This window comes from Stegodyphus dumicola, chromosome 1, assembly GCF_044657685.1.
Source record: "Stegodyphus dumicola isolate Sdum_Otavi_A_Nest chromosome 1, ASM4465768v1".
Classification (NCBI taxonomy): Eukaryota; Metazoa; Arthropoda; class Arachnida; order Araneae; family Eresidae; genus Stegodyphus; species Stegodyphus dumicola.
In genome coordinates this window covers 57,719,003-57,741,695 of record NC_140768.1, presented here as the reverse complement: position 1 = coordinate 57,741,695, position 22,693 = coordinate 57,719,003, and the positions used below count along the sequence as shown (strand labels likewise).

The following is a 22,693-nucleotide window of genomic DNA, read 5'->3' as shown; positions in this document are numbered from 1 at the left end:
GCCTTCGTTGAGGACTTTCTAAGGGAAACTGGCTCGTATATACGTTACACATGGGGAAAACCACGAAAACACCCATGCAGCCAGCCCGTTCACAGGATTCAAACCTCTAACCGAACTACCAGTGTTCAGCGACTTTACTGCTTGGCCGCTGGTGGGCTTGAGCAATAAGAAATTACCTACATATATTCAGGCATAAAGCCAGGAGTGTAAGAAAAAAAGTATATAAGTGAAACTAATCGTAAGAAAAGACTTTATTTTTCAAAAGAATATGTAAATTAGCCTATAGAATTTTTGAAAAAGACTGATTTCATTGAGTGTTTTGGATTTGATGGCAAGAAAACTGTTTGGAGAAAAAATAAAACAGCTCTAAATCCTACAAATGTATGTTCAATTGTAAACCATGGTGGTGGGAACATTATAGTACAAGGTAGTATGAGCTGGAATGGAACTGGTAATTTTACTATAATTGAGGGAATTTTGAATGCAAGAAAATATGTAGAGATATTGTGAGATAATTAATTTCAAAGCATGTCAAAATTAGTTATTAAAGATGACTTCTGGTTCCAACAAGACAATGACCCTAAACTTAAAGCTAGAGTTACAAAAGAATTCCTCTTATTTCAAAGATGAACACTCCCCAAAGACTCCACCCCAATCACCTTATCTCAATCCGATTGTGAATTTATGGTACTTTTTGGATCAAGATGCTAGAGAATATAAATTTTGGCATCTTGAATTAAAAAATATTCGTTTGAAAACATGAAAAAAAAAAAAAAATATTCAGATCTAACCCAAAAGTTAGTAGAATCAATGCCAAGAAAACTACAGGTAGTTATAGACAACAGTAGACATTTTATGAAATACTAAATTTTATTTTTAGTATTTTTTCATTGAATTTTAAGTTATAATTATTTAGTTCAAATACTTTTTTCCCTTTTGAATATTTGTGTATCTTGATAATTTTATGTTATGAATGACAACAAACACTCTATTTTTTTATTTTCTTTATTATTGCTGCGAACTAATCTACAATATCATTTAAATTCTGAGAGCATATGTAAATTAAGTGCAAGTATCAAAATCCATGAATATTCCAAAAAATTTTAATACTAAAAATTTATAAAAAATTACTAAATTTACATATGTTGTCAGACTTTAAATGATATTGTAGATTAGTTCGCAGCAATAATTAATCATTTATTTGTTTGCAAATAAAATTTCATAATTTAAAATTTAAATTTTAATTAAACCATTATGAATAGAGAATTATTGTTCTAACATAGATATTTTGACAGAAAATCGCACTTCATCTGAAATGACATTGAATTTTTTCATATTTCAGTTTTATGACTCAAATTATGTGTAAATATTAATTTTTTTTTTAATTTGACAGGAAACTTATCGAGAAGTTTAAAAATTTTTTCTGGAACACCTTTTTTAATTTGCATCAAGAATAAATCACTTGGTGAAATTCTTAATTCTATTCTAGTCTACTTATGGTAACCTATTTTCCTTTCCCTTTTCATTGTGCACGAGCAGGAAAAAAAAAAAAAAGTACATCATTCATTCTTTCAAATAATTTTAACAAAGCGCATAAACCACATTTTGTATGATTGTCACATATAACAAATATGCCAAATTTCAAAACATGCCAATATATAAATTCATGTATATGTCTAGAAATATTTTGAATAAAAAACTAATATGTTGCAGTTATGTCTATAAACACATCTACTTTAAGGTGTTGGTAAAAATTTTTTTTTTGAAAATATAAAAATTACTAAAAAATTAAATCAGAAAATATCTGCAAATTTCATTTGGATTGAATCTAAATTTCGAATCGTGAAAGAAGAAATAAGTTTAATTGAAAAAAAAAATAAAGATATTTTAATAAATGCATACCAAATTCAATTAGCATTTAGGAACTAAATTTTTTAGAACTAATTTTTTAAAAACTACTCATGCAGTTTTTACAAAAATTGGTACTTTGGCATATTTTGAGTTCTAAAATTGAAATATGGAAAAAAATCAGTATGCCATATTAGAAAAAGTCCAATTTTGCATCAAAATACCTATGTGCAAACAATACTATATAAAACTCCAATATATATCCTACGTCACCCTTTCGAGACATGAAAAATGAAAGTTAAATTACGTCAATGGGCCCAGTAAAATGGAATATATAGAACTGCTCCCTTTTTTTGTGCAGTGTGTATCTTTATAATAAGCTGCACAAAAGTTTGTCTGTTAAATTATTTGAGAAGTTCCCTGTAAATTTCTTGATGAAAATTGAGTGAGCTACATCATAGACATAAGTAGATAATCTCTTAAAAAGAAAAGCAGCTCATTGCCAAAAGTGAGAAGCTGAAAACAATTAAAAAGAAACTCAAAAACTTTATAAACTCATATATTTTTTTAAACCTTAGGTTGATTTAATATGAAAGAAACATTGAAAAATGTATTTTTTTATAATTTAAAATGTTATATGTATATTGAAAAAGTGATTTTTTATGGATGTATTATGATGGATAATTTATTTCAAATTGATACATTGTCAGAGCTTGTACTATAAGATATCATCTTTAAAAATAGAAACATATACTAAAAAAGAAAAAAAAAATGTATTCAAGTCAATTAGATTAAAAAGTTAAAATAATATTCTCAGGAACTGTATCTATTAAATAGTTTTGTTTATTAATGATTAACAGACTGATTAAATGTGAAAGAGTACTATTTTGCATTTTTACTTTTTTTTCTGTTTTCTTCCTGCTCCCCCCCAAAAAAAATTGATTAAATTTGAAATTTTTTAATTTTGACCCCAGAACATTAAATTATTGATCAGTAACCATTTAGTTAAATGTAAATGTTTCTCATTATTCGGTTTTGTTTTGTTTTTTAAAATTTGTTTATCAGCGTACACGTAATTGGGTAGTCGTGTAGTGTATGACCTACCCCTTTTAATTGATCAGTTATTTCTTTGATGATGCCACTAAAATGCTATTTTTAAATTCAAACATGGAATAAAAGTGTGGGAAAATGAACTCAATAAAATAATAAGTGCCGCCATCTAAAAAATAAATAATTAAAAGTAGTTGATTGCATACAACATGATTACCCATAATTTTTTTCTTAAGTTAGGATATTTTTGTTATATATTTTGAATTCTCTATTTTAAATTTTATAAACTTAGATAAGTGGACCTAAAATTGATTTCATATTTAAAAGCTCTAAATCTGTTAGAGTAAATATATTTTCTGACTGAAGTAATTTTTATGTAATGTGAAATATTTTATTTACCTACCATGCTTAATACATACAGATGTTAGTTAATACATACAGATTTAGCACTTGTATTTATTGTTTTTATTTTAGGCGTTGCTTAATGTAATCATGTTACTTTGCAGCTATTCTGATAACATAAACCAGATGATAACATTAAATTGTGAAAGAGAAAAATTTTTGTATAGTTTAATTAAATTTTTAATGGAAAAATTGCTTGAAACATAAATTTATATTTTATACGATTTTAATTAGAAATAAAATTTTAAATCGTTCATTAACTGTGAGTTGCATGCTGCTGTTACGTAAAGTTTTCTTCATATCTCGACAAAGTAATTTTTTGACATTTTTATGGCTACCATATATTTCTGAACATAAGCCAATTCACGTATAAAGCAAGAGTGCATTTTTCTTTTAAAATTTACACAAATTTTAAAACCAGTTGTTTAAGCTAAAATGTCAAACATATTGCCTTGAGGGTGAAATGTTGCTAAGCAACTAAAGTGAGTAGGATGTTCCAAATTTCTGTACAGTCAGATGCCAGTGATGAGAGTTTTAACTCTGGTAGCCCTATCTGAAGCTGGAATGTTTATTCCATTTTGTTGTCTTATATATGTGCTAGTCTTATTTTCTCTGCCATTTTATTTTTTGTCTGAAAGATGAGCAAGAAGAGAAATTCTTGTATGGCAAATTTGAAACTACAGATAATCACATTTTCTGAAAATTCTAACAAGAGTGTAACTTAACAACATTTCTCCATAAATGAAAAACAAATTAAAGAGTGGGGAAAGCTGGGTGCAAATTTTATTAGCAGATCTTTTTGGCGATGAACAGTTTGGCAATGATGCAACAAAGCAGCATTATAAAGAATTTTGAAAATAAAATACTCATTTTTATAAAATGATTAATTTGTTTCATTTAAAATTATTTTTTGTCATAAATTTAAGAAATATAAACTAAAAAAATAAAAAAGTGCAATATTTAGCTATTTATCGGTTGTGCCCGGCGAACAGAAGAAGGCACATATTTTTTGTAAGATTAGCGGATCTGCAGATAAGCTGACCCCTTTAATTTAGCTTTAGAAAAAGTTCTCTTTAGCTTTATAAAAGTTCTATCCTTGATATTATATTAACTACTTTATTTATTCAGCATTTTAAGGAAATGCCACTTTACTTTCCAACAACAGTGTATTAGATTCACTAATTTTACAAGCATAACTACTGAAAGATCTCTCTGTATATATTAAGTACTATTAAGCCAGAAATTATAGCTGTTACTCTGTAGGAAAGATCAGGTACCCTGTCTATTGTCTTCTGTCGCTTATCTGCCTGCATAAATTTAAAGTGTTTAAAAAATAAATTTTATAATAATTTGATCACATTAAATAATTGCTCATTTTAATAACAATTATTTATGTAAATGTATTGTCTGGGCTGTCTTGTAATGCCCAAATGATAACATAAACTGTGATCATATTAAGTAGCAAAGGTCATATAATTTATTTTCACTAATAATAAAAAAAAACGTAAATATGTTTTATTTTTTATGTCCATGTATTAATAGTGTGATATGTGTGTGATTACACAAAAATGATCTTCAATTAGTATTGCCTTTCTGCCCCCTTAGGCATTGTCACCATTAACCATTATTTTTATTGGTACTTTTATTCACCTTTAAAGGAATTAAACTTGCTGATCTCTTAAAAAACAAGTGACATGCAAGAAATGTTGAAATTTGGTTATCATATTTTTGCTGAACTGCATACCTGATTAGATGTCACCTTTTTTCTAGCTCATACACTAACAGGATTTTTTTTTTTTTTTTCCTAGCTTATGGGGAGCTTTCAACGTAGTTTGCTTTAACACTATAGTATTTTTACTGATCATGGCTCACTTGCGAGCAGTTTTTTCTGATCCTGGAATTGTTCCCTTTCCTGATAACAATTTAGATTTCTCAGATATGCATAGTGGAGTTGGATCTCCAGTACATAAGGTATTGAATTTTTGTATATCACTTTGAAAAATGTCTCATGAATGTTTATATTTTTGTTATATTGTTCTACTACATAATTTGGAATAACAATTGTTGTGGAAGGTGTAGGAATTATAATGTGCAGTGTATGTATAATCATATGTGCAAGATTTATATCTATGTAAATTATATTTTTTGCTTTTTGCCATATATAGTATGCCCATTACTTTAATGTGCATAATATTAAGCAGTATCCAGAATTAGATTATCTTAAGTACTACAAAATGCTTAAAGCATATCTGTTAAGCTCCATTCCAATTTTGATTGAGAAAAACAAAAAAAAAAAATAAAGTTTGAGAATCTGATTCCCAGTCTCTCAAGAGAACTTTCAGAGTAGCAGATTTTAGCCGCCCAGATGGTATTGTGTAAGGGAGGCCTGACTACGATACCAAAGGGCCCCAGAGAAGGCATGAATGTAAAATTGTCTGTTCCTTCATAAGAGGTAACAGTGGCTGCTTATTAGGTGCCTCCACAATAAAATGGTGACCACTTCTGCCCTTAAGCGTGCTTAATGCCATTATAGGTAAGTTGGGATTGATTGGATGGGAGAAAAGAAATAGCAAATTTTAAATTTCATCATTAAGACAGTGCAGTGGCAAATATCTGTGCCTTGTCTAGAACTGCAACAAATCTGATCCATATTTTGCTGTATTCCATTAACCAACATATCAACCAGAGTAGCCAAGGGATATAAGTAATTTAAAGAAACTGTAAAATTTAAAACTGTTTCAGCAGTAATATCATTAAATAAATAAAAGAAGAATCTTATTGTATTGTGCGAGAAGCCTCGGTGGCTTCGGGTATTGCAGTTGTTTGTTCAAGTTGCCATCTATTAGCACTAATGAGAAGTCCAGAAGTGCACCAGTTTCACATGCCCTTAAGGCTGATAATGACCTTGGGATTCGATTCCAAGTCTATTACATGCAAGTTAAATTGTCTGCTAATAGCACAAAAAAGCTCCTGTGAGACAGACTTTGTAATGCGAGCATTTAATTACCTCTCTAGCATTTCATTTATGAAAGCTATTGATGTGTCCAATCAGCAAGAGGTGCACATCACATGCATGTTTTTATGTAGTAAAGGTCTCTCTATCTTCAGTCCTTTCTGGTGGGTCCTTGGGAGAGAAAGACTGCTACAGTGCTTCTGGCACAAACTGCATTACTTAATACCAGTTCCATGCTATTTAATTCTAATACAGGAGTCAGATCAACTGACTCAGTCCTTCAGTATCTTTAAATTTGCATAAATCTTATTTTATCGAAAACAAAAACAATTTTATAGGTTTTTTTCTGTTCCAAAATCAATATATATTTGGCTATATCATTAGAAGAAGTCTTAGAATGTTCTTAACGCAAAGGGGTCATGATTAAGCATAAAAATTGTATTTGGACAGTATAGCTGTGAAAGTAGACATTTCTTTAAAAAAATTTGGTACTTGCATATTTTCCTGTTAATTGTAAAAGTTTATGGAGATCTTGCCAAACTGGAAAATCATTCAAAATTGTATTGATGGTAATATAATTTTTCTCTTAGAATTGTCCATTTTTGCAGCCTAGTTTTGATTTATCTTCTATATCAACTCTTAAAATTCATCTTGTATCAAAAGTATAATAAAAATAAGACATCTTAATTATTTTATTGTAAAGTAGAGAGGTTTAGAATTGTAGCATAACAGTAAAAGTGCCTATCAAATGTTTCATTCAATCCTTCCCCCCAAAAAAGTATAACAAAATTATTTCACTTTTAAAACTGCATTTTATAATTTTTAGTTATTAAGCAACATCTAAAATTTTAATCTATATAATAATATTATAATCTAGAGCTCAGCATGTTGAGTTTAAAAGTAGTTTTTAAATTGTTTAATAAAATATTTTCCATTTTACTTTCAACACTTACGCATATTTTTGCTATATAATTAACTGTACAGAAGAACCCCTACGAAACTGACATAAGGTCAGGGTAAAAGGCAAGTTATTGAAAATCATGCCTTTTAGTTTTATGGAAACCAAGCTAGATGTATCATAATATCTGTTTGTAATGAACATTTTCCACCAAAAATCATTCTTAAATTAGGACAAAAAAATTACATGAAAGCAGTACCTTTAGTGTGGGTAGTAATCACCACCCAAATGTATGATTTTCTGCCAACGTTTTGGTAGTTTTTCAAAGCCTTCAATCCAGAAACTTGGTGGCCATGAGTCTAAAAACATATCACCCTCATATTGGATGTCCTTTCAGAATGGAACATAGCACCAACAAAATGTAGCTGCAGGTGTGTAAAAAGGTAGAAGTCTGAATGAGCGATGTTAGGGCTATATGGTGGATGCGGCAAAAGATCCCATTTGAATCCATACAGAGTCCAGCTGGTGAATGCATACCCTTGTAGTCTTACATTATCTTGATGGAACATTACCTTTTTGTGCTAGAACAGAGTTCGACTTTTTTCCTTGATAGCAGCATCAACATGGACTAGCATATCGCTGTACACCTTACTGTCGAGGGTTTTACCTTTTTCCCGATACTCTTTATAGATAATAACATGGCAATTCCACGAGATACAAAACGTGATCTTTTTGTTAGTGAAATTGTGTCTTTGTGAAGCTTTCGAGTGGTTGCATATTGATTTCACAAGTTCTCATCATCAGTACGCTCGCCATCAACATCAATACGCTCGCCGAAGCACTCTGCTTCTTGAACATCATAGTCCTTGTTTTTGAAACCAAACCTTCACAGTGTGATATGATACAACATTAGTACCTAAAGCTGTACACATGATTTGGTGACATTCCGTAGCTGATGTTTGCAACGGAACTGGAAGCAAATGATGTTTCTGATCTGGTAGCATGATAGTTCTGTTTCAGACACCTTGTACATAATTAAGATGACCAGATTTTCCGGAGGGCAAAGCGGGACGCAGGGATCCAAATTTGGGGGGTGGAGGGTGGGCTCAGAAGGTGAAAATACGGAGTGCAAAATTTTTAGTGAAGTCGCATTGTCCTTTACAAAGTTACCCATTATTTTCGAATTAGCATGTGTGTTAAACAGACTCTAATATTTAAAGGAAAAATAGAATTTATCCATATCTCAGACTGAATTAATTATTAAATCAACAATCACGGACTTTAGGATCTGGACTGAGACAACTGAGATGTGCTTTCAGTAAGAGCGAACAAAGAATAAAAAACAGCAGTCGGAAAATAAAAGTTTGTAACTTCCTACCTACCTTACTGCTTGAACGTGTCCATCCAGCACATGACGCCACAAATGTATTAATTCGACGTGGACGATGGGCCTTCCTGATCAGCCGCTGACCTAGATGGATCATCCTGTGTAGGTGCTCCATAGATTGACGAGTGAATGCTTCTAAGAATCTTTTGCTCTCATAGAAGTCTTTCATAGACTTCATCACTGGAACTACAGGAACTGTAAAACTCAAAATTGCACTTCACCATTAACATTGCTTGTAGTGTTTCCAGTGTTTTAACTGTGTCTTTTCAGTTGCCGATATGATATTCAAAGACGAGAAGACTCTTTCACTGGCGGCGTTTATCCCTGGAAGACACAACAAAAATTCCACAATTTTCTGGATTTGTGCACATGGCACTTTTTATCTTTGAAATGACAAAAAATTTCAGTCCATCGACAATCGAGCCTAGTTTCTGATAATTCCAATCTGTAATCTTTTGTGGTGAAATAAATAACCTAATGTAGCTTACTTCGTCAAATAACTCGTTATCATCGATGTCAACCTTCGAAATCTTCCGCCCAAAAAGCTGCACGCTTTCTTGTACTTTTTCCCAGAACGGTGGCTCCTTTAACGCAACCCAACTAAATGCATTCTGATCTTCGAATTGCTTAACCTTTTCCGGCATGCTACCTTTTAAAGTTTAAACTTTGATTAAAAATAAAAAATAAAAAAAAAAAAAAAAAGGTAGGCAGTCTAATTAGGCCTAGAGGAGTACACAAATAAAATTTTGTGAAGATAGCACTTATCGTTTAATTCAGTGGGTGTGCCCAAAGTGGGCACACTGAATAGAGCTTCGAAAAGAGTGCTGAAACAAGCATTGTTGTCAATGAACTGACCGATGAGATGCGGAGCAACAAAGAATACAGACTCTCAGTTGTCCTAGATTATCGGGGAGCCCAGTCTGGGCACACCTAGGGTTCGCCGTTTGATTTTAGGAAAGATTTCAAGGTAAAAATTTAAAACTAAAATAGAATAAGGAGATTAGCATACAGCCAAAAAAATAACATAGAAATTTCTTTTCAAACAATTCCTTTTATACCCTAAAAAAATCTGGAAGATTTCTTTGAAAAATGAGTGTCTTAAAAAACTAAACATGGCTAAAATATATGGATTGGTTTGTGTTGAGCTGCCATCTACTATAAATAAAGAAGGTTCAGAGTAACCTGTAAATCCTTTTTCATTCAATTTTTCTGTGCGTACAGAAGGAAATTTTTAGGTGTGTCCAGACTGGACACATTGTACTGCAAAGGGTTAACCCTCTCTTTCAGATATCCAGCACAGTTGTCGTAAAAATTTACAATGGTTCTTATAATGTCATTTTTTCTCGCCAATCCTTCTTCTTCTAATTGGGTAATCAGCATACATACTTCATTTGGCAAAAAGGTTTTTGTGCTTCTCTCATTGCATTTATATATTAAATCATCCATTTCAGAAGATACTTCCAATGCTGTTACAGTCTGTGCTTGTATGGGCAGAATAACCACTTGAAACACCACAGGGGTATTATGTACAAAATAGAGCCACAATTCAGCACAGGGATTCTAAAAAAAGTTGCAGATTAGGGTAGGGCACTTCCCTTCTGGCAAGAAATAGGATTTCATTGCAGGAAACAATTTTAAAACGCTCTCTACTGCAGGCATCAATGATAACCATCTAGTTTTCCCATATCCTAAAATGCGCTGCTACTCTACAGAGGCAAATTCGCAAAATTCTTTGAACGACTCAACATGAACAATGTAGATATAAAAATAATAATAAATTTTCATAATAACTGCTTCCACATCAATTTGCAAGCAATCTCCTGCTGTTTGGATTGCGTTATGGACGATATGAGCAGCACAACCAATACCTAGCAGTTTCCTTCCAAGGGCATCTTGTAATATTGCAAAAACGTTGTTTCTACCTCTTCTTTTTAATCCTCCGAAATTCGTGTTAGCATTGTCTGCGCAGAACCCAACAACCTTTTTTTGTCATACCATGCCGTTGTAATGCTTTTACCAGAAAATTGCAGATTGTCTGTACTGTTTCTCCAGAAAGATATTGCATGTCCAGGATTTTAACTTTCACACCTGACAGTGGCACAAAATATCTCACTATCACAGGAAATAGCTTGACATCCTTATAGTTCGATGCGTCTGTAGACACTGTCACAAAATTCACGACATTTAATTCTGCCTTGACTTGGTTCATTACATATGGACAAAGTACATTCGTTACAATGGCTTCATGTTTTGTTAGTGCGCAAGTGAATTTTGGATTAAAACATTTTTGCATCAATTTGGAAGTACAGTCCATCGACCTAAAGCTGTGATTGTGATAAATCATGTGGTACACAAAAGTACCTTCTATAGCAGTCAACCGAGCTTCCTTTTCACCTAACTCAGATCTTGAAAAATAGCTCGCAATTTTACATGACGATTCCGACAATCTCAGGGCCTTTTTGTGATGATCTGTATTTAAATGCTTCATTATATCTCCACACCCATTGTGAGCGACAGAGAAATGGGATCCACATTTGTCGTATCTCATGTCACTATCGGTGTTGCTTTTAACCTTCTTTATGAATGGAAACTCGCCTTGTAATTCCTCGTTGAATTTTGACTTTTGTTTTGGCATGACTGATGCTTAATGGAGACTCGGGTAATGTCACTCACATAAGAAAAAAATAAATAACCACCGAAACACGACAATCGCACACACAAAACACCTCAGCCAAAGAACATCTATGTAAAGAATGAAAGGTTCCACAGAACATAATGTAAACCAGTTTTCTATTACGTCGCTGGAAAGCGGAGGGAAAATTCACCAAGGAATTTGGTGACAGAACCTGGTGGTGAGAATTTCTCCCTCTGCGATGTGTATAGGAAATTGAGGAACATGGCGTTAAAAAGAAATGTTCTTTGACAAAATGTTTCTTTGACTTTTCGTAATAATTTAAACTCGGATTTTCGCACTTTTTTTTTTTGGCTCAAAATAACTAATCATTAATTAATTTACTTGTGCGAAAAAATGTTTTCTTTTTCTTTAAAGTTTAAAGAAATTTAAAACGATATTCGTTTTATGGGCTCTTGATAAATATGACCTTCGAACTTCAACGCCGGCTTGGAGCTTTGGCGACAGATATTTCTCGCATGCTGTTTCTTACGCAGTCGCCGCCCATGTTTCTGAGTGATGACATCATAGCTTTATCGGAAGCAAGCATCAGCGAGGCGTCATCATTGCGCCGTGGTGCCCAATTTAAGTTAATTGACGTTAAGTGTCTCTTTTGCAGAAAAGCGGGACAAACAAGCATCCTGCCGGGACAAGCGAGGGACCTCTGGACATGAAGTCTGAAATCCGGACTGTCTCGCCTAAATCGGGACATCTGGTCACCTTCACTTAATGATAATGATAATTTTTAAAAATTTCACAACACTGTGCTCTAAAGCAAATCTCTTTCTTACAAATGCTGAAAATTGTTTAACAAAATATGATTGAACACACTAATGCAAACTGTTTGCGTAGACGATATTTGCAGTGGCGGGAAATTTTTATTAAACTCCATATATTGGTACAAACTATTGTATTAAAATTATGCAAAATTCATAATACTTTGCTATGAATTTATCTGTTAAATATTTTTTATGCATAAAATGTAAAGTATAAAATATAGGAAAAAATAATTTTTGGATACCAATATATATATATATATATATAAAGACATAAAGTAAGAAATTTAGAACTATTATTTTACAAGGATCAGAAATTGAAATTTATAATTAATAAATTCAAACAATCATACAAATGCAACAAAGAATTAAAAAATTTTAAAGCCAAAATGTAGCCAATGGTACCTAATGGCTAATGGGAAAAACCTTGAATCTAAAAATGGGTTTTTTAAAAATTTTTTGCTTGCATCATTTAAAATTTGATTTTAAATTTGTTACTTTTCTCTCATCCCTTTCTGATTTAGAAGTTATCTCGTTTTGTAATTGTCACATTAAGTTTTTACAAGATAACTTTTACCTCTCATAGTTGTTTTTACATGGTGTAACTATTTTATTCTGGAACTACTGTATCAAATGTACTTTTAAGCAATCGCTTTTGAACTTTCATCTTCTTTGTAATTATATATATATAAGAAAAATACCTAAATTCAAATGTAGAATTAAGGTATTATTGCAAATTAAAGCTAGAATTTTGCTTTACATGCTTTTTATTGTACACATACACACATACAGACACGTATATGTATAAATTCATTTCAATAGAATTCTAACTACTTTTTCAAAGGAGATAATATATAAAATAATCTACTAGAAAATAAGATATTATTATATTACTTTGCAGCTTTAGCACAAATATTAGCAATTTGTTATAAAAATTATCTTGTTTACTTATGTATATATATATATATAAAGAGAGAGAGAGATTTTCCTTTCTGTTATAAAAGTAGCAACTATTATAATAAATCTCTCTAAACTTAATCATTTCAAAATTAATCCACGTCATATAATTCTTGCATCAATAACAATTATGACAAAGGTACATATTTAAAAGCTTCATCCAGTAATGATTTCAATTTGGGAACCAAAGCTTTTTATTAATCAACAGGAATTAAATGTGAATCAAAACCAAAACTCTTTCAATTGAGCTCCCGTCTTAAGCACACTTCTATTTCTCACTTCTTGACTGCCAACTTATAGCTGCCTGCTGCTGTTTCTTTCTTCAATTGTAATTCAAGAATGTGGAAAGTTCATCAAGAACTGATGCTTACTGTGTCATTTATGCGTGTTGGTTTAAAAATTTGTTGTCAATGAGAATAAAAAAAAATTAAATTGTCCATGACTACAGCTACATTTTTATGCATCGTCAGTCATTTTTAATGTTCCAAGCTCTATCTTTTAATAAATCATGTTTTCTAATCTGTTGCAGCAGCATCATCTAAATAATTACATTATATCTAGACAGAAAGTAAGAAATTTAGATCCAGTTTTACACAAAGAGCCAAAAGAAATAGAAAGCATATTGTGATACTCTCTTTCTGTATATACAGTACAAAGTCTGAAATCCGGACTCTTCGGTACTTCGGGGATTCCGGATTTGGGATTAGATCATCAGTTTCAATCTAGTAAGATGGCATGTAGAAATCATAAAATTAAAAATATGAAATCTCGATTTACGAAATAATGAAGTATTTATGATCTAAAGGGTATCAAAATTTACAAAAAAAAAAAAAAAAAAAAAAAAAAAAAAAACTTAATATTTATTTGTTTACCTTATTAAACATTTCTTTCAATGTAAGTTAAGTTGCTACGTTTTTTGTGCTAATACTTTCTTTTCAATTCTGTAGACAGACTCAATCTCTTGTTCAGTTACATTGTTGAAGTCTTGTAACCGCTGTTTCAAGAATTCCAACTAACTTGTTAATCGAAATTTTCTCGTTTTCAGTAACTGCTTTGTCACTTTATTCACTAACAGTAGAGGTATTTTATGGATTTAAAACCATACTACAAATTTAGCCATTCATTAATTGATTTTTGATTGAAAAGCATTGTCATCACTATGAAAAACAACTTTTATATCATCTTCATTTATTACCGCTTCTCCACATTTCTTTACAAAATTCATTAATTGGAAAATTTCACCTTTGTTTTGCGATATCCAAAAACCTTTAAAATTAGTGGCTATCATCATCAAATTTAGCTATCCTTCACTACCCATATTTGGTTATGCATCATGAGCTTGGCGACTAACAACAAGTTGTTCCGTTAAATTTTATCTTGCTTCTATCGCGCACTGAGACAATTAAGCCTGAATTGTGTTAGTTTAAGCATTTATTATACTTATGTCCATTTCTTGCACATACTTTAGGCTTATCAGACTTCTGAATAAATAAATTCTCACATATACTTAAGCCTTATTGAGGGCCGGCGATAGATATCTTACTGCTTGATGCAGTATCTGTGGGTCCTAATTCTGCGACTCGCTGTGGCCATACAAGCCCTGACGCTGATTCTGGACTTATGTGAATAACAAATTAGTAATTCTTAATTCAAATAGCCCTAAATGTAATCTTTGGGTTTATGAGTATCATCAACTAATGTATTTTTAGCATATGAAAAGAAATGTTCGATAAATTTTCCCTCGTGACCATTTTTTAGCGCATTTAACTTAAATCTGTAATTATCGCCAAGCGCAATGTCAGCATAAAAGGTTACCATACTCCTTTATTATTCAATTACTAACATAAAAAAAAATTTAGGCATCACTACATGAGTCATTACTGAAGTTGTCATGTTTTGATAAACTTGCGGTAATGAAAAGAAAGTATAATAAATAATGATTCGCCAGGTTGGCGTCAGATCAACGATGTATCTATGTGGAATGTTTCGGTTTGAGATTTGTGCCAAGCAAATACACAGCAGCCAAATTACTGATCGTACAAATTTATGCTAAAATGATTGTTTCTTCAAGGTATTTTATTTAGTGTTGAAGTGAAATTAAGAATTGGGACTCTCCAGATGTTTTATTATGTGTGGAGGGGGAAATCAAATGCTCATGCATAAAGCCTACCAGAAAAACATTGTTAATGGTTTAGAGGTCTGGAATTTAGATCATTCCGGATAATGGACGTCCGGATTTCAGACTCTGTACTGTATATATGTTCACATCATGAAAAGAATAGAAAGTAGTTCAAAACCTAATCCATTAATGTGCTGATATTTGCATCTACTGCTGGTAATATTGTAAAATAAAGATAAAGTACTTGATTCCATTCCTATTTAACACAAAACAAACTACTGGAATTTAAAACAAGGAACAGTGAATAATCATATGAAAAGGAACAAAAACAGTGTATACCCAAAATGAAAAAAGTTACATCCTTCATGACATTCTTTCATTTGCTTTTTTTTTACACCAATCTGCTGAGAACAATGTAATGAAGTATAGTAATACCTTTTTTTCATTTTTGGTTTCATTGTTTTTGTACCATTTTGTGCAATTGTTCACTGCTTTGTATTTTTATTTCTAATGGTTTATTGTGTGTTGAATATGGGCTGGATTTAAATATTTTAATTTTATTTTACTATATAGTATATGCATATATATGAGGCTTTGCTTACTTATTCTGTAACTTTCATGCTTTATATATATATTTTTAAAATTTCATTGTAAGCTTGTTTCATACATCTTTATTCTTTATATGATCTTTTTCCAAAGTCCACTTTTTTCTGTTCATTTTCTAGCTCCAACATGGTTTTATTAACTTTGCTGTAACATTTTAAATGCAACTAATTTGATTTCTTACTTTAAAAAGAAAAAAAAAAAAAATTACGATGCAACACAAATATGTGGCACAAATACCTGTTTTCAGATATGAGGATTAACGAGGTCAGGAGGTAAGTTTATACCTATAAATAGAAAAGATTATCATGGTTCATTGTTTCTAATCAGAAATAACCAGGAGAAAAATATCAGTTCTTCAAGGTCATAAAAAATCGATACTTTTCAAGAATTGAAGCATCATGGCACCAAACAGTGAAAATAAAAATATAAAAAATTTGTTTGTCTCTCTCGAATATTAAGTTTGCCAAATTCTATGGTCTACTTTATTGTTTTATTGAACAAATTGTTTTTAAAGTTTTCTGAGTTAAACATAATTTTTCTCCTAATTCTTTGTATAAAATAGGAGGATTGGACTGTATGCTCCCGATGCGAAACTTATAGGCCTCCTAGAGCTCATCATTGTCGAATATGTCGACGTTGCATTCGCAGGATGGACCATCACTGCCCATGGTACATTTATAATAACTTCATGTGAAATAGAATTAAGATCTTTTTGCTTATATGGGTACTTATATATCAATGCAACCACCTTGGTACAGTTTGGTGATTTTATGTGGATGAAAAGGTAAAAGTTACTTATTCCGTGCAAGTTGGTTGTGTTTGGTGGTAAGTTCAATAATGCTTATTAAATAGTCTACCTGGAATTTTTATAGACTTATAGTTGTCTGCAAGCACTTGTATTTTTATAAAATAAATAAGATTTAGATTTGTATATGCACTAGTATAATTTTTACATGCATACATTTTCATTGTATACTGAATTCTTCAGTTGTTTGGTTTCACATCTCCTGCCAGAAAGAAAAAGAAAGAAAAAAAAATTAAATATATGCATAATAGTAAACATTTGGAACAAAGACAGTGTCACCTATAGAGAATGATGAAATAAGACATAAAAATATTTTGAAACTTAACATTTATTTCAACAGCTTGAATCACTCCATCCTTTCAAGGAAAATCTTCTGTATTTCTTGAAAGAGTCCATTTCAAAGGAAGAAGAGAATCCTCCTTGAGATACACCAAGCCGTTCACTTGAAAATTCCTTTCACACAAAGTCCACTTTTCTCGTAGTTGCAGTTGACGTAATACAGTCAAAGTCTTTAATCTGGAATGATCTGTAATCTGGACCTCAAAGCTACAAACTTTCTGCGTATGCGTAAATGCATAATGCGCTTATGCATGCACATAATATGTTTACGCATGCGTGTAACAGTATAACAGACGGTATAAGCTAAGGTAACGTATAATTAACGTATAGCAGACGGTATAAGCTAAGCTAACGTATAATTAATGTATAACAGAAGGTATAAGCTAAGCTAAAATTATCTAATTATCTATTTTAGTTAATGTTGCAGATTGCATTGTTCCTTAATCTTCTAATTGGCTTATTATTTTTTGCAGACTGTTAGAGCAATTTTATAAAAGTAAGCTTGAACTTTCGAATATGTCAAAAAGAATTTCCGATTCTGGAGCTGCCAAAGGATCTACAAAGTGAAAGCATGTTTCGATGTCCATCAAACAAAAAGTGGAATTGCTGCAAAAAATGGATAAACGCATATCCTTTGTTTCTCTAACCATTCCGAAATCTGTTTATCAATTTCACGCTGCTCGCTGCTTTGCGGAGGGGGGGGGGGGAAGACGTCGCAGCATGCAATGAACTGGAAGTTGATTTGTCATCACTATCCTTATCTTCAGGGCAGATGTTTTTATTTTATTCAGCTTATAATTATTTACTAAATGTAGCATTTCATCTCGATGTACTCCGTCTTTGATATGTTTTAAATCAAATTCCTTGTCATTTTAAATATCACAAATACACATCAAATAGTTTTCTGGTTGCGATTTTCTAATTTCGACTATGCGTAATGTATGCTTTACGCATGCATGTGTTGAAAAAAATGTTTAATAAAGTAAACAAATAAATATTAAGTTTTTTTTTTTTTTTTTTTTAAATTTTGATACTCTTTAGATCATAATTGCCATTTATTTCATAAATTATGATTTCATATTTTTAATTTTATAATTTCTGCATGCCATCTTACCAGATTTAAACTGATGATCTATAATCCAGAAAAACCAATAATCCGGAATCCTCGAAGTCCTGATGAGTCCGGATTAAAGACTTTTAACTGTATTATTTTTTCCATGTTGACCAAACTGATTACAAAGCTTCTGAATTGGATGTCATTTTGACTTTGAAATACACAATGATCTGTTTTTGCTTAAAAAAGTATAAGAGAATTACAAAGACTCCGCATCATGCGAACCTTGGTCAAACCGCCTTTTTACCAAATGTATCTCCTCAATGTTTCCTTTAGAGATTTTGCAGCAAAATTCTGTATTCCTGTAGAAATTTTATTACAGTTTCTTTCACTGTTATCAAATTATATTGTACAATTGCGTATTTTAAAATCAAGTTTAAGGCAAACACTATCACTATTTGTGTATACACACCGTTAGAATTTGGAATACAGCAAAGAGAACGCATAGGAAAATGGCAACATTGCTTGAGTAAAGGATTCTAAAAATTTGGTTATTTATACTGAGGTGGTTGCAGTAACATGTGAGTACTTATATATATTTGTTCCTAAAAGTTAAAAAAATGTGCATTAATTTGTTGCTGAATCATGAAGAAAGTCTGTTGATATCTCTGTTGGATTTCAGATGACATGTAGTCTTGTATTTTAAACGTATATTCATTTTATTCTATTTATGTAATCTTTTTTCAACCCTTTATTGTTAGTTTTCTTCTTGAAGTGGCAGCAGAAGCAACTTTTAGAATGTGCTAAAAATATGTGTTAACACACAAATAGGTTTATTAAAAATTTTTTTATTTAAGAACTAAACTTATTTTCAGGCATAACTGATACTTTAGAATATGTTTAGCCACTAGCATATGTAATGCGCTGGTAGTATAATAGTTTATTTTGATGTGTAAGTGAATATGTTCTGGTGCACTGTATGTGAATATGTTGTGTATTCTCACCCGGAGATAACAGGCATTTGGTTAAAGTGACCACATGTTCCGATTTTGGCGGGGCCGTTCCGCCTTTTGGAGGACTGTCCCGCATCTCGCCAATTTTTAAAAATGTCCTGCTTTTTAGAAAACATCTGAATTTCTTATTTTAAATATACTGTAAAAGTATATTACCTATTATTTATTAATTTTTATAGTAAATGTAAAGAAATAAAAAAATACATAAATAAAAAAACACATAAAATGGATGCAGAGTAAACTAAATTAGGCGATGTAACGAGTTAGATTTACTTGGTGGTGTTTTATCATTTTCATTACATCTCGTCAAGGAATATATGTATTGTTAACGGAGGAACAGCTAGCATTAGCTGAAGGGCTATTTGCTTTCCACACCATAAACAGATCAATTAATTGTATGTCGCAAATGATCAAAACATTGTACGACAAAAATTTTGCATTGACAAGGACAAAAGTCAAAGCAGTTATTTGTAATGCTTTTTCACTATATTCGTTTTCACAATTGAAGAAAGAATTAGATAAATGCACATTTATATCCATATATTATGATAGTTCCAAACACAAAGATTTAAAATTATTTCCCACAATTGTTAGACTTTTTGATCCAAAAACAGGAATTAAACTTAGAATATTAGATTTTGTTTCATTGCTAGGTGAAACTTCATAAATAATTTTTGATTCAATCAGTATTATTTTAAATTGAGTAATTTGAACAATAAAATTATTGCCTATTATGAGGATAACACTAAATCAAATTTTGGTGGAAAAGCTAGAAGAGGCATCAATAACATTTTTACTAAATTTAATGAACATTTGAACAAAATAATTATTGGAGTAGGTTATGCAGTTGTGCAGCACTCATTCTATAAAGTACTATTCAAACAGCATCTGACTTACTTCCAGTGAATCTTGAAAATATTATTGCAAAAATTTATTCATATTTATATATATATACTGTATGTGTTGAAAGTCTGAAGGATTTTTGTGAAAGTGCAGAAATCGAATATAAAAGAATTATTGGTCACAGCAAAACACAATGGCTAGCTCTTTTACCAGCTGTAGAAAATATTTTTAAAATATACGAAACACTAAAATCATACTTTTTATGACAAGATAAATGTCCAAGAATATTGCAGCTCTTTTTTGAAAATGACACATCACAAATTTGGCTTTAGTTCATCCACAACCAAGCTACATTATTTCACAGTGCTATGAAAATTATTGAAGGGTGACAAAATTTCAATTACGGAAGTGTCAAATGAAATCGATAATTAAAAAACAAAATTGCATGAATTCTTGGACATTTATCTTGTCACAAAAAGTATGATTTTAATGTTTCGTATATTTTAAAAATATTTTCTACAGCTGGTAAAAGAGCTAGCCATTGTGTTTTGCTGTGACCAATAATTCTTTTATATTCGATTTCTGCACTTTCACAAAAATCCTTCAGACTTTCAACACATACAGTATATATATATAAATATGAATAAATTTTTGCAATAATATTTTCAAGATTCACTGGAAGTAAGTCAGATGCTGTTTGAATAGTACTTTATAGAATGAGTACTGCACAACTGCATAACCTACTCCAATAATTATTTTGTTCAAATGTTCATTAAATTTAGTAAAAATGTTATTGGTGCCTCTTCTAGCTTTTCCACCAAAATTTGATTTAGTGTTATCCTCATAATAGGCAATAATTTTATTGTTCAAATTACTCAATTTAAAATAATACTGATTGAATCAAAAATTATTTATGAAGTTTCACCTAGCAATGAAACAAAATCTAATATTCTAAGTTTAATTCCTGTTTTTGGATCAAAAAGTCTAACAATTGTGGGAAATAATTTTAAATCTTTGTGTTTGGAACTATCATAATATATGGATATAAATGTGCATTTATCTAATTCTTTCTTCAATTGTGAAAACGAATATAGTGAAAAAGCATTACAAATAACTGCTTTGACTTTTGTCCTTGTCAATGCAAAATTTTTGTCATACAATGTTTTGTTCATGAAAGAATTGATAATGATTATGTTCCTTTAGTTATTCGAAAGGTCGTCACTAGTTTGGAAGAACAATGTGCCATTAAACGGCCTGATTTTCTGAAAGAAGTCAGAAATTTTTATAATAACTGCTTGGAATATCTTGAAGAACGGACAGTTCAATTCGAGGGTATTAAACATTTTCATTGGGTGACATAAAAAAAGGGAGATTTTATGGAAATATGTGGGAAAATCTTTTTAATATATTAGTAACCATTTTCCGAAAAGTAATATTTGCGAAAATGATCTTTTTGATGAGGTGTCATTGGTAGAAAGATATGTTACTGAAGAAAAAATTAAATATTGGTTGCCTGCAAATGTGGAAACACACAAAAAATGGACAGAGTTATTCCTTCATTTTAAACAGAATAATATTCCTTATGAAAATATTTTGAAAATTGTAGAACAGGCACTGTTCCTTTCAGGAACAAATGCAGCAACAGAACGTGTTTTTTCTAGTATCAATAAAATATGGACTATTAAAAAAACGTAGTTGAACATTAAAACTTTAAAAATCATTAACTTTTAAAAACATTAAAAATCTGTATTAAGCGTAAAATATAATTTGACCAATTCATATGAGAAATTTCACGATATTTTAATAAATGATCAGAATCTATTGCAAAGTATTCACTTGGATAAAAAATATGGCCATAAAAGAAAATCATAATTTTTTAATAAAATTTTTAATTAATTGAAAAACCATAATATTCAAATTATAGTTTTTACAAATATTTGTATAGTTACCAATAGTTAATAATAAATACATTTGTGTATATTTATAGACAAATATATGAATGTATACAATAAAACTTTTTTTTTTTAAACTATTGGTCTGCTTTCATAACTAAATTACAATTCTCATTTCATTCCATGTGTCCTGCTTTGTTCTCAATGAAAATGTGGTCACTTTACATTTGGTTGGAATTCTAAAAATAGAAGTGGGAGGTAAAGAAGCTATTAACATTAAAAAAAAGATTCACAGAGATGTGTTTACAAAACCCTTTGCTATTTCCGAAGAAATTACAGTACAAAGTCCGTAATCCGGACTCGGCGGGACTGCGCCGATTCCAGATTAAGGGTTTTTCCGGATTATAGATCATCAATTTAAATCTGGTAAGATGGCATGCAGAAATTATACAATTAAAAATATGAAACCATAATTTATGAAATAAAGAGCAATTATGATCTGGTATCAAAATTTACAAAAAAAAAAAAAAAAAAGCTTAATATGTATTTGTTTACTTTATTAAACAATGTAAGTTGTTTAAGTTGCTTTGTTTTTTGTGCTAAACGTGCATGCATAACATTAGACGTGCATACGTAAAGCATACAAAAAGAAAAAAAGTTTGTGGCTTTGAGGTCCGGATTGTAGATTATTCTGGATAATGGGTGTCCGGATTGCAGAGTTTTTACTGCATAAAGAAAAATGACATAGATTCTTCTGAATTACAGTTGGAGCTGAGTGTTTTTGTTTTGTAAGTCGAAAATTTGGAAAATGCCTGCATACATTTTCTCAGCACATTGACCAGAAAACAAATTAAAGCATAGTTTGATGCTCTTGAAAATTACAGATAAAATTGTGTCAAAACCAAAGTGAAAAATATTTACAATAATCTTCAGAACCTAAGTACTTCAAATTTGATTTTAAATAAATCTCTTAATAAGAATTTATGCAAACATATAGTTAAATTGCCAAACTTGGAACTAGGTTAATGTAGAAATTAAAAAATAGCTATTATTTTTTAGTCAGTTTGAAAAACTGACAAA

At 30.8% G+C, this 22,693-nt stretch overlaps 1 protein-coding gene across 1 annotated transcript in view; it reads left to right on the top strand.

Moving 5' to 3' along the window:
- Positions 1 to 22,693, top strand: part of Dnz1 (DNZDHHC/NEW1 zinc finger protein 11) — a 154,970-nt gene that overhangs the window by 2,739 nt on the left and 129,538 nt on the right. The window contains exons 2-3 of the mRNA XM_085815056.1: positions 5,109 to 5,271; positions 16,230 to 16,336. Coding sequence (XP_085671182.1) covers positions 5,109 to 5,271; positions 16,230 to 16,336 — 270 coding nt within the window. The remainder of the gene's footprint in view (positions 1 to 5,108; positions 5,272 to 16,229; positions 16,337 to 22,693) is intronic.